The sequence below is a fragment of the Pantherophis guttatus genome, chromosome 2 (assembly GCF_059756535.1).
Source record: "Pantherophis guttatus breed Tessera chromosome 2, ASM5975653v1, whole genome shotgun sequence".
In the NCBI taxonomy this organism is placed as follows: Eukaryota; Metazoa; Chordata; class Lepidosauria; order Squamata; family Colubridae; genus Pantherophis; species Pantherophis guttatus.
Genome location: NC_142064.1, coordinates 171,799,482 through 171,813,458, shown reverse-complemented (window position 1 = coordinate 171,813,458; position 13,977 = coordinate 171,799,482). Strand labels below are relative to the sequence as shown.

General features: G+C 38.7%; 1 protein-coding gene across 1 annotated transcript in view; it reads left to right on the top strand.

Annotated features, from left to right (window-relative positions):
* Window positions 1-13,977, top strand: part of DNAH9 (dynein axonemal heavy chain 9) — a 251,220-nt gene that overhangs the window by 87,009 nt on the left and 150,234 nt on the right. The window contains exons 37-38 of the mRNA XM_034407801.3: window positions 2,678-2,851; window positions 5,364-5,571. Of these exons, the coding sequence (XP_034263692.2) occupies window positions 2,678-2,851; window positions 5,364-5,571 (382 nt within the window). The remainder of the gene's footprint in view (window positions 1-2,677; window positions 2,852-5,363; window positions 5,572-13,977) is intronic.

Sequence of the window (13,977 nt, the reverse complement as noted above, 5' to 3'; positions counted from 1 at the left end):
AGCACCTTGAATCTCAATATAGGCTGCTTATTTAGGAATTATAAAATTGCCAAGATAAAATGCGGGGGCGAAATACAGAAGTATACCTGTATGTACCCTGTTTCAGCATAAAGACAAGTGTTATTGGTTAAACTTAGACAGAAGTAACTTTATCTGGGAAGAAAGCTGTGGAATTTATAGCACAATATACATATTATATGGATTGAGTATATGATGCAGATCTAGCAACTGAAACACCAAGGCAGTCTTAGCTAATGTTAAAAAAACGAAGCAAGGATAAGTATGTGTTTAGGAGACTCATCAGCACTGTAGTCTAGACTGAGAAGTCAAAGAAAAAAAAATCCTAAGAAGTTTATTTTACTTATTTTTTATTTTATATTGAATTTATATACCGCCCTTCTCCCTGAGGACTCAGGGCAGTGTACAGCCAAAGTAAAAACATAAACTACAAACATTAAAATACAATTAAAAAGATATATATATATATATATTTGGCCCCATAATTAAAAGCAATGACAAAACAATTAAAAACATTTTAAAAAAGTGTTAGGCCAGCCCGGCTTGCTGAAAAAAGAAAGTTTTAAGGGCATGGCAGAAGGCACAGAGGTCTTGGATTCTCCTTATCTCTGGGGGCAGCTGGTTCCAGAGGGTAGGTGCCCCCACAGAGAAGGCCCTCCCCCTGGAGGTCATCAGCCTACATTGTTTGGCTGATGGCACCCCGAGGAGGCCCTCTCTGTGGGAGCGCACAGGTCGATGGGAGGCCGTCGGTAGCAGCAGGCGGTCTCGAAGATATCTAGGTCCTATGCCATGGAGTGCTTAAAAGGTGATAACCAACACCTTGAACCGCACCTGGAAGACCACTGGGAGCCAGTGCAGTGCACGCAGGAGAGGTGTTGTATGGGAGCACCATGCAGCTCCCGTAACTACCTGCGCGGCTGCATTCTGGACCAGTTGGAGCCTCCGGGTGCCCTTCAAGGGGAGCCCCATGTAGAGAGCGTTGCAGTAGTCCAGGCGAGAGGTGATGAAGGCGTGAGTGACTGTGCACAGGGAATCCCGATCAAGAAAGGGCCGCAACTGGCGGATCAGGCGAACCTGACAAAAAGTCCCCCTGGCTACAGCCATCAGATGTTCCTCCAAGGACAGCTGCGTATCCAGGAGGACTCCCAGATTGTGAGCCCTCTCCGAGGGGGCCAAAGACTCGCCCCCAATAGTCAGGGATGGAGTCAACTGACTATATCGGGATGCCGGGAACTACAGCCACTCAGTCTTGGAAGGGTTGAGCTTGAGCCTGTTTCTCCCCATCCAGATCCGCACAGCCTCCAGGCACCGGGACATCACTTCAAGGGCATCGTTGGGGTGGCCTGGGGTGGAGACATACAGCTGGGGGTCATCAGCGTACTGATGGTACTTCACCCCAAAACCACGGATGATCTCACCCAGCGGCTTCACATAAATGTTGAACAGGAGGGGCGAGAGGACCAACCCCTGAGGCACTCCACATATGAGAGGCCTCAAGGTCGACCTCTGCCCCCCTGCCAACATAAACTGCGACCGGTCTGAGAGAAAGGAGGAGAACCACCGTAACATGGTGCCCCCCATCCCCAACTCTTCCAACTGGTGCAGCATGATACCATGGTCGATGGTATCAAAAGCCGCTGAGAGGTCTAACAGGGCCAGAACAGAGGAGCAACCTCTGTCCCGAGCCCTCCAGAGATCATCTACCAACGCAACCAATGCCGTTTCCGTGCTGTGCCCGGGCCTAAAACCAGACTGGAACGGATCTAGATAAGACGTTTCCTCCAGGTACTGCGGAAACTGTCGTGCGACCACACTCTCAACAACAAGTTAGTGGCAAACCACTTATACTTTGTTGTCCAGAAAACAGCATGGCTATGTCCAGGTAGTCATCATCAGTATTTAAAGCAAGACTTAAGGGAATCATCATGTTTATTGTTTTGTGCAAATAAGGAACTGATAGCATTAACATTCCAATAGAACCTTGTCCTCTGCCTGATATCTAGAGCAGGGGTCCCCAACCCCCGGTCCATGAACCTGCACCGGTCATGGCATATCAGTAAGAAACAAGCAAAGCCCCAACCGCTGGATGCAGGCAGCATGCTGTGAAACCACCCCCTTCAATCCCTGGAAGAACATTTCTCTATGGAACCGGTCCATGGAACCAGTCCCTGCTGCTGATCTAGAGGATTTCAAAGTACCATATTTTCTGCAGGAAACAAAGTCAACTATCTGTTGCTTTTGCAGCCCAAGCCATTCTCACCATGGACTCTTTTCCTGCTATATCTTTATCTTATTCATCATCCAATCCAGAAAGAAAGTTATCTTCACCCATTTCCTTTGTCATCTTGGGTCTTCCTATTTTCCACCTATGTCCCCAGAATGTCCTACATTATGTATTATTCTTTTGGCGGATTTTAAAAGCCACTGTTTTAGGGCATCCACATAGAGGTCAGAAAAATCAGCGCTCAAAGGGATCCTGCAAAGATCTGTCCCCAAGCTTAGAACAATAAGTAAATACCAATACTTCTCAAACAAATTGCAAGTAGGATTTGACTCTCAGATAATAACTCACTGGATTGCCTTTCAGCATTTATTAGAATAATATATCAAACAAAAATTATATGTTCATTAAAACTTATTTTCTCTATTTTTTTGGAAGCTTGTAGACTATAGAGTTGAATTCAGTAAATGGTGGGTGACTGAATTCAAGACCATCAAGTTTCCTTCCCAAGGAACAGTTTTTGACTTTTATATTGATTCGGAAACAAAAAAAATTGAACCTTGGTCCAAGCTGATTCCCAAATTTGAATTTGACCGAGAAATACCATTACAGGTGAGTAATACATTTATGCACATATATGAGACGGAGAATGCTAAAGGCACAAACATAGTTGGAAAAGAATGTGTGAGAGATCAGTCTCCAAATTAATTATTTTATTTACACGTTATTTTTGAAGCCAGTCTTTACACTGAGAAGCATAGTTGTTTATTTTTCAACACATACTGATAAGATGTTAGGATTTATCAGTTTATTTATTACAAACTGATATGGAAACATTTGGTGAGAACTTAGAGATCTGAATTGTGTCATAAGAGACAGACAGCGTCTACCTGAAAGAACAACCTGTTGTTGTCCTTGAACTTAGTGTGATGTGATTTTATTAATTTTTATGTATGTACTTTTTGTGTCTACTTGTATTAAAATGTGATTGTTATCACAGGTTCTGATTTAATCCAGTGGAAACACATGCAATAAGGGCCAAATTTGGCATGAAAACAGCAATTGCTCGATTATTATAGTCATTAGTGCAAGGGATATGTATGCCCTTCTTTTTAGGAATGCTGTTTAAAAGAAAACCCACTATAGTCCAGTTTTTAAATCCATCCTCCTCTTCCTTTTCCTCCTCTGCTCATATTCATTTTTGGCATCCACATTTTGGTACCGTGTAATGCACAAATAAATATAATGATAATAATGAAGCAATTGCTGTTTTCTTGCCAAATTTGACTTCATTTGCATGTGTTTTCATTAGATTTGGTCTTTTCAAGATTGGATTGTTCACTAGGGATCATCAGGATAGTTTTAACCTCCTTTCATGCAACATTATTATTATTATTATTATTATTATTATTATTATTATTAAAATTTATAATTTATTTATATTTATAACATATTTATTTTAATTTATAATTATAGTATGATTACATGCCTTAAGCTAGAAAAATATGGGAGGCCTGCTGCCTTTTTTACATACCAGTTTCCTACAGAAAGCAAGGAGGGTGTATACATCATCCATGCTCCATGCAGCAGCATCTGTTTCTCTCTGTAGCAGTGATATCTTGAACTCTTGTTTTTCTGCTTGAGGCTCTGCAGTTGCTACAAGTTAATGCTGACTCTCAAGCTGGTGACAGGAGAAGAATAATGCTGACATGATTTAGGGAGGCAAAAAAAAGCAAACCAGGCCATTTTGAGATGATGATGATGATGATGATGATGATGATGATGATGATGATGATGATGATGATGATTTGCAATTTTGGCCTTCTTGACAACAAAGGAGAGGTTTTGTAATTTGGCCAGTTTTAGCTGAAAAGTCTTTACAGGCATTATAGTCTGATTCCACTCTACAGTTAGTGTTTGGATTTCCATTTGTTGTCTTGATGATAGTAAGAATGCAACTGCAGTGATCCCATCTCTAATCATTGTGAATTTTGGAAACAGAAAACAGGAAACAAATTCTGTTAGATGCAGCCATTACATAATATTTCGCTGAAAATTACCACTGTTACTATTGTGAGAGAAGGTCTACAGCAGTGCTTACCAGACCTGGGTAAATTTTCCAGAATTGGATAAAAGTGATTTTTCTTTGGGTAATGACACACAAATCCATTAGTCAATCACAACAGGGACATTTAAATAAAGACTTTCTGACAAGCAGTTTTGGGTAATGAAGGAAATAGTTTGGGAAGCACTGGTTTAGGGGATACTGTACACTTTTTCTGGAGTTAGATGGAACATCACTTCCATAATTTAAATTGGATGAGAATATTGGTAAATCAAAATATTAAAAATGTAAAGTGGCTTAGCCATGAGCCAATCAAACAAAAAATTGCTAAATTGATATAAACAACCTAAATGTTCTTTATCCTAATTCTGAACTTGCTATCTAGTGACATCATATCACTGGAACTTAGAGCCTGATTCTTAGGTCAGTCTTTGCAAAATGATAGAAAAGATGTCAAAGAAGACATCACACATATCGAAGTAGTCTTGACTTCTTGACTTATGACTGTTTGTCTTATGACAGCTCAAAGTTATGATAGCCTTGAAAAAAGTGACACATGATCTGTCCTTGAAGTCATGACCTTTGCACCACCTGCTAGGTCACATGATTGAAATTCAATCATGTGACCAGCTTGCATTTATGATGGTTGCCGTGTCTTGTGGTCATGCAATCATGATTTGTGACTTTCCCAGCCAGCTTCTGACAAGCAAAGTCAACTGGGGAAGCCAGATTCATTTAACAACCATGTGATTCACTCAGCAGCCACATGATTGGCTTAATGACTGCTGTAAAAATAGTTGTAAGATTGGACCTGGTCACATGATTACTTGTTTAATGAATGTATTGCTTAGCAACAGAAATTCCAATACCAGCTGTGGTTGAGGACTACCTGTATTCCACGCTTTGAATATGATTGAAACTATTTAAAGATAAGGGGAGTATAAGAATAATTGCTCATGCGATATTGTCATGCAATGCCACTTACTGAGCACACTTGCCTGACTTCTCAGGGTGGGATGTTCTGAGTCTCCTAGCAAATGCTTCTCATATCCCTTTCAGGCCTGTCTGGTTCATACCAATGAAACCATCCGGCTGCGCTATTTCATGGATCATCTCTTGGAGAGACACAGGCCTGTCATGTTGGTGGGAAATGCAGGCACGGGAAAGTCTGTGATTGTCGGAGATAAGCTGTCTTTCCTGGATTCCGAGCAGTACCTGGTGAAGAATGTTCCTTTTAATTACTATACCACCTCTGCCATGTTGCAAGGTAAACTGCCAGGTGAAGTGGGGAGAAGGGGACAAATTTGCCAAGGCAATTATTTAGCTAGCATAGAAATGTGCTAAGAGTTGTTGAATACTGCAGGCCAAAGAAAAAAAAAATTAAAAGTCCAGGGTGACATAAAAGTTGCAGTGGTTAGAATGCAGTACTGCAGGCTACTTCTGCTGACTGCCGACTGCCTGCAATTTGGCAGTTCGAATCTCAAGGTTGACTTAGCCTTCCATCTTCCAAGGTTGGTAAAATGAGAACCCAGATTGTTGGGGTCAATATGCTGACTTTTTAAAACCGCTTAGAGAGGGCTGTAAAGCACTGTGAAGCAGTATATAAGTCTAAGTGCTATTGCTATCACTGGTACAGTATAGATCCTACTTTAAAAGAATTACAGAACCCAGAAATTAAGTAGAACTTAATTAGTAAAACTCACAGGAAAGTGGAGTCTATTATTTAATTAGAAAGACTTAAAAGACTCAAATTCATAAATTATGGGCGTTTGTACAAGTACATTTCTGTAGCTTGCAACAATACTTTGTAGGTACTGATCTTGAAAAAAAATACTTGTCAACCTGGTAACTTAACCAAATATAGGTCTTCTGGTTAATAATTCTGTCAGCTAACAAATAGCTTTGTTTTGCAACTCTGTTTCACAGGAAGAATGTTTTATTTGATTAACCTATGTTTAATGGCACACTATGATGCTCTTTATCATCTTCATTTTTTGTGTCACTAGACACTTTTGTATCAATACAGGTAGTCCTTGATTTATGACCACAGTGGAGCCCAAAATTTCTGTTATTAAGTGTGACAGTTGTTAAATGAACTTTTCCTCATTTTACAACCTTTCTTGCCACAATTTTTAAGCGAATCACCGCAGTTGTTACATTAGTAACATGATTGTTAAGTGAAGCTGGCTTCCTCATTGACTTTGCTTGTCAGGTCAAAAAAAGTGATCACATGACCTCACATGACATTGCAACTGTCATAAATATGAGTCAGTTGCCAAACACCTGAATTTTAATCACACAACCATGCAGATGTTGCAACAGTTGTAAGTGTGAAAAATGATCATAAGTCACTTTTGTCAGTGACTTATGATCATTTTTCACACTTACAACTGTGTAACTTCGAATGGTCACTAAACAAACTATTGTAAGTCATGGACTGCCTGTATATGAAAAGGCTTCAGTGTTGTATCCTTAAGCTAATTAACTTTCATGCAGCACGTGTGACATTTGGGTTTTGGGACTCTTGTGTTGCTCTCTGAGTCTAAAGAAAATTTAAATGGCAATAAACTAAAGTTATAGCTTTTAAAATAATTTTTAATGTGGCATGTAGCTGGGTCATTTAGATCATCATGGCCTAAGCAAAAAAGGGCAAAGATAAATGTTTTTTTTCAATTCTGTTTTGATAGTGGAGCAGATAATAGTTTTAACTATCTGAAAGATACCTTTCATGATACTAAGGTCACTAGGAGATGCATTTTCTTCGTACTGATGTTCTAAAGTTGAACTTCCTCCAAGAAAATATGGTTCTATCAGTGCTTCATCTATTTTATCAATATTCAGAGTATTGTCTTCAGTAGTAGCTCAGTAGACCTCTTCAGTGGTGGGATTCAAATAATTTAACAACCGGTTCTCTGTCCTAATGATTTCTTCCAAGAACCAGTTCACCAAACTGCTCAGAAAATTAACAACTGGTTCTCCCAAAGTGGTGCGAACTGGCTGAATCCCACCACTGGACCTCTTGACTGAACCAACCAGTTTCTTAATGTGTTTGAAGGACTTCTCCATGTTCTTTAATATCCAGGCTCAGGCCATGTCAGTTCAATCCACTTTGCTGTGATTTCTTTTTTTTTTTTTTAAATTTGAAAATCTGTTGTTATCTATTTTAGTGCCGGGGTGCTTAAAGTGCAACACAATGCACCAAGACTGTGTTGTTTCAAACAAAGGATTTCTCATGGGAAATTGGGGAAACATCCTTACAAGCTTTACCTTTTCTGTGGCAATCATTTTATCAATATAATGTTCAAAACGAACATATTTATGAGGCTTTTATCTATAATTGAAATTGCTTTAATATTTGAGCATGAGCAATTCAAAATTTATGCAGCAGCAGCAGCAGCAGCAGAAGAAGAAAGAATTCCACCTAGAATTATTTTGCAAAGGAGAATGCTGCAGGCAAATTGTCAGTTCCTGCAGTTTCTGCCATTCCTTAATCATCCCCGCTACAATCTGGTTACAGCTGAATAAATGTCATAGATTAACCTTACTTGAATTGATGCCCTCCAGATACATTGTACTTCTGTAATTTCATCCAGTATTTTCATGTTGAAATCTGTCATTATGAGGATTATAAAGAGAGGCCTGTAACACAGAGAGTGATCTTTGTTGTTTATCCAGAAATGTGGGGCCTGTAGGAATAAATAGAGGTATACCATTGTACTCAGTAATGGGTTTCAAATCCTGTCACTACCGGTTCGCTTGTGGGCACAAGGGCGTGCGCAAAGCTTGTGCGCATGCATAGAGATGTCCGGGCGGGTGGGCGGAGCCTCCTGCCGCCGCTACCGGTTTGCTCAATCCGGGGTGAACCGGTAGCAACCCACCACTGATTTTACTGTTCAGTTTCTGAACTAAATGCTTCATTTAGGCTTTTATGCAGATTGGCAATTTATTGTGTAATATTGTCCTACTTTGAAACCTTTTTTTTGCCTCTTGAATCTCCCACTATTTATAGATAATCTGCAACTTTGAGACATTTCACAACATTTAGTAGACGTTGATCCAGATGATTTTCTCTGTAGACATTAGATTTAAATATTGTGCATGATGGGCCAGACAAGACAGTTCCACCCTAACACAATTAATAGTGCCCTGATGAAATATATCTAAGAAAACAAAATCAGTTTGGAGAATGGAATTTGGATGGTAATCAAAATATGCAAGGGGGTGCTTTTAATAATTTTTGGTTTAGGTCTTCTGTGTTTTAAGACCCACTTTTACAGTTTAAATTCTTACAGGGCATAAAATAATCAAGACGATTTTGTGATTGATTTAATTATTATGAGCCATCAAATTGGTGTCATCTTTAGCAACATCTTTAACGAGCCCTGGTGGCGCAGCAGACTAAAGCACTGTTATTAACATCAGCTGCCTGCAATTACTGCAAGTTCAAATCTCACCAGGCTCAAGGTTGACTCAGCCTTTCATCCTTTCAAAGATAGGTAAAATGAGGACCCAGATTGTGGGGGCAATAAGATGACTTGTATAAATATATACAAAAGTATGAAGGCTATTGCTTAACACATTGTAAGCCGCCCTGAGTCTCCGGAGAAGGGCGGCATATAAATAAAACAAAAACAAAACAAAACAAAAACAACAACCTAAATACTGTCCCCAGGATGAAATTTGGTTACTATAGAACAGGCTTTCCTGATACATCAAGTATAGTAATAAACAAGAGCCCTGAGCAGTACATTGTGTAGTGTTTCTTAAATGAAGAAAAACTTGACCAGAGATGCCTTTATATGCTTGGAGGAGCATATGAGTTTGTACTACTTTGCACATACTCAGATAATTGTACCAAACAATTAAAAATCATATTCAGCAATATCAAGTCCTTATCTCATTTTTAAAAGTTAGCTACAGTTAGCATTAGGGTTATTTGCAAACATTGTTTAGTCTAAACTGACATTGAAAGATTATTCTCTGACTTCCATGCATCACTTGAAAGTTATCCAGGACCCACAAAACAAATATTATGAGACGCTGTGGGGCAGTGGTTAAGAATGCAATACTGCAGGCTACTTCTGCTGCCTGCCGTCTGCCTGCAATTTGGCAGTTCAAATCTCACCAGGCTGAAGGTTGACTCAGCCTTCTATCCTTCTGAGGTGGGTAAAATGAGGACCCAGATTGTTGGCGGCAATATGCTGATTCTGTAAACTGCTTAAAAAGGGCTGTAAAGCACTGTAAAGTGGTATATAAGTCTAAGTGCTATTTCTAGTATCAATTCTTTATGTAGCAATTTTTCATTTCCATTCCCAGTTGCTGATAATAAGGCAAGTCCAAAGTGCCTTGAGTTAAATAAGAGAGAATCTGATAGAATCTGTACAATTTAATGTAAACTAGCTTTTGTAGTTTAATATACTGTAAATTATGAATGGTTTGGAGTTAGCTCCAAATTTAATATGCTTCAATAATAAAAATAGATCACACAAACTATTTTTTTCTAAGATCACCTTTGGCAATATCTAATTTGGGAGGGTTTTTTTAATTTTTCACTTCAACAAATAGAATGAATGAATTTCTGTATTTGTTCTATTTTATGCCTACCTATAATGAAACTTCCTTGTCTTCATTAATATGTCCAGGAGCAAGTTTTTACAAACCTGTTTGCTAAAATGCTTATGAACATTTTACAAACCTGATTAGTGAAAAAAAATGGGCATTTATATCCATTGCTTCTAAAAGTATTATTCATGTTTTATTTCTATGACTTTGGAACTCTCAAAATAGAATTAAAAGGCAAAAGAGAATAGTGAACTGAAATATAATAACTAATAACATTTCATCTGTAACCATCAACCCTCAGAGTCTTATCAGATTTTACATCCTATATGGCTCCCCTACATTAATTTGAACTAATAAAGCATTCAAAGAATCATTATAATCTCGAATAATACTAAATTTATTTAAATATTTTCTAATTTTGAATTCCTCATTACAGTCCAATTTATATATATATATATATTTCAGAAGATTACTAATTTTGTTAGCTTTGTAAATCAATTTGCTCTTAGAAAATATAGTAGATAGATTCTTATTTTTCATTTTTTGTTTTTCAGCATTTCAAGTTTTTATTTGAGAAGTCACAAAATTTTTGCTTGCCGTTTTGGAAGTTCAGATACATTTCATTTACTTTTATACTTGGAACAGTTTTTGTTAACAACTCCTATAAATAAATTAATAGTTGACTTTTGTTTAATATTTGAACCAGAAATTTGTTTCTAAATTTATCATCTTTTTTCAGTATTCTTTTTTTAAATTGTACCATCTTCACCTGTAAATAATCCTCTTGTAAATGCTTTCATTCTGTCACAGACCAGAGCATTCAATTATGTTTTGTTTAAATTAATCTGAAAGGGGGGGGGGAGAGAGAGAGAGAGAGGGAGAGAGAGAAAGAAAGAAAAGAAAAGAAAAGAAAGAAAGAGAAAGAAAGAAAGAAAGAAAGAAAGAAAGAAAGAAAGAAAGAAAGAAAACACCATATCTTGCATTCAAATGCATGAATGCTGGATGGAAATAAAGTCATTGAGGGTAGCAGCTGGAAAAAAAAGATGGCCGGTGGATATAGAGAATAGTGGCCTAGGAATAGAAATTGTATTTTTCCTAGATTTGGTATCATCCTTCAACCTTCTTAAATCAGCACTGTCTTCATCCACTGGATTCAGGATTCAATGATTAAAATTCTGTTCAACTCACAGGACTGTCGCTGAGAAAATCTCTCTTACTTTTGTGTTTTAAAGAAAGTCCTTGTTCCGTTCCACCTTTCTTATAAGCAGCAGTGCTTGTTATATCTTTGCGACAGCACAAGGATTCATGCTGGTTCTCTATATGTAAGTGACTGGGGTATTAAGCCCATGCAAGCTAGCACAAATGGACAGATGCAAATAACTAAGCTCCCCTTGAAGAGCATCCGGAGGCTCCAGCTGGTCCAAAATGTGGCCGCGCGGGTGATTATGGGAGCAGCGGGGCTCTCCTGCGCAAGCTGCATTGGCTCCCAGTGGTCTTCCGGGTGCGATTCAAGGTGTTGATTAACATCTTTAAAGCGCTCCATGGCTTAGGATGCTACCGACAGCCTCCCACCGGCCAGTATGCTCCCACAGGGCGTGGCTCCTCGGGGTGCCGTCAGTCAGACAATGTCGAGTGGCGACCCCCCGGGGGAGAGCCTTCTCAGTGGGGGTCCTGCCCTCTGGAACGAGCTGCCCCCGGAGGTACGGAGGATCCTGGACTTGCGCACCTTCCGCCGTGCCCTGAAGACTTTGTTATTTGTTATTCCAGCAAGCCGGGCTAGCCTAATTTTAATGGTTTTAAATTTTAAATTGGATTTTAATGGGATGTTTTTAATTGTGGGCCAAAGTATTTAATCTGGTTTTAAATTGTTTTTAACTTTTATATTTATGTATTTGATCTTGGCTGTTCACCGCCCTGAGTCCTTCGGGAGAAGGGCGATATATAAATATAATAAGTAAGTAAGTAAGTTAGTAAGTAAGTAAGTAAGTAAGTAAGTAAGTAAGTAAGTAAGTAAGTAAGCAAGCAAGCAAGCAAGCAAGCAAGCAAGCAAGCAAGTATTGGGAAAGGCAACATGGGAAGACGGTTTGTGTGACATTCAGGAGTTTTTACAGAATATTTATATTATTTAACATGGTTATGTTATGATGCTCAGCAGACTTCCAGATGCAATTAGCTGCCAAACATAAGGTAAATCAGGGAAAATCCTGGAAAAGGCCATTGAGCCCCCTTGCAAAGTTTCTTCATGTATCAAATTTACCCATGGAGAATTCCACAGCCCATCAGCCTCTAGGAAACACAGCAGATGCTTAATAACTCTAAATACAGTGGCTGTTTATTCTTGCATAATTGGGATCTGTGTGTCTGTGCTAGACATGTGGCTTATGATATTATTGTAAGGCGCATTCTCAAATTAAAACACTGCTTTCACGAACATGTCATTTAATCTCTCAGTAATTGCATTTCAATTTGATGTATCTCTTCTACACTTGTTAAGACTCTAAAAGGGTTGTTTTCTATGTTAATTAAGCTTTAATTAAATGCTTATTTGAAAACCGTATCTCACTTCCAGAAATTTCAAAATTGTCATGGTGCTAGGTTGTTGAAAGGAGAAAATTCTGCAGAGACAGAGGTGTCAGCTTTCACCGAGTGTTTCAAATTCTTTTATGCCCCAAGCTGTCAAAACCTGAGAAATCAGATACATTGCATGGATGCTAAATGCAAAGCAAAAAGCACTTTAATAACCTATAAATATATAATCAGTGTAGTGAAAAGCAAATTATAAATCTTTTTTTAATTGTTTGCCTACGTCATGAAATTCAGATGCAGATATTTGAAGATATTTTATTCTTGATTGCTTCTAGCTTTAGTATTTTACTAAAGTATGGCAGAAAATATAGTCTTCAGTTCTGTCTCCTCTTATTTGGGAAATGGGATCCCTTACTTCTGAATAAATGCATATAGAATTGTAGTTTAAAAGACTTTGCTGGTTTATGTATGTGAAGTGTATGTATCAGTAGTGGGTTTTAATTTTGGCCGCTACCAGTTCACTCGTGGATGTGTGCGCACTTGCACATGCATGCAACATTTCTGTGCATGCACAGAGATGTCTGGGCTGGTGGACGAAGCCTCCTGCTGCCGCCGCTACCAGTTCGCCCGGTCTGGGGTGAACTGGTAGCAACCCACCACTGGTATATATATATATTAGTCACCAGGTTATTATATATACATATATAGCAGTGGCTCTATACAGTATATTAACCTTTTGGAGCATGTATCTCTATTGAAAATAATATAATCTAGTGCATGTCTCTATGTTGAAAATCTATATATTTATATTGCCATCCATTCATGAATATGTACTACGTGGAGGCAGAATTAATATCAAAACAGCAATAATAGTGAAATGGATGGGAAAGTGATACATTTAGATAATGGATAACAGAAGCAGAATTCTGTCTAAAAAAGCAGCATGATGCTCATACTCACAAAAAGTTGAAAGGACTTGAATATATTACCTTTCAAAGCGAGGAATAGCAATATCACTTAGACATACGTACCGCTTCACAGTGCTTTACAGCTCACTCTAAGCAGTTTACAGAGTCAGCATATTGCCCCTAACAATTTTGGTCCTCATTTTACTCACCTCAGAAGGATGGAAGGCTTGAGTCAACCTTGAGCTGGTGAGACTCGAACTGCAAAATTACTGGCAGCCAGCAGTCAGCAGAAGTAGCCTGCAGTACTGCATTCTACCATTGCGCCACCAAAGCTAAACCATTTTGTAAACACAGGTTCCTATGCAGAAAAGTATGGCAAGAAAGGCAAATGAAACCCAAGACTTAAACTTTGGGACATATAGAGAGAGTTAGATTCTCAGATAACTTCAACTTAATCAGGACTGCAAAAAAGTAATGTATCTATCCAAAACCTCCTCCTTGGATCTTCTAATAAGCTTGTGGGAGTGTATCTGCTCTGCTAGAGAGAGATTTATGTTCATTCCCAGGCAGCATTCCTGACATGGAGCCATAGACCAGATGGAGACATTCAGGGGTTCGTTATTGCTGCTTCTAGCTTGGATTCTTACTCAGTATTTTTGAAGCAAAATAAAACAAAG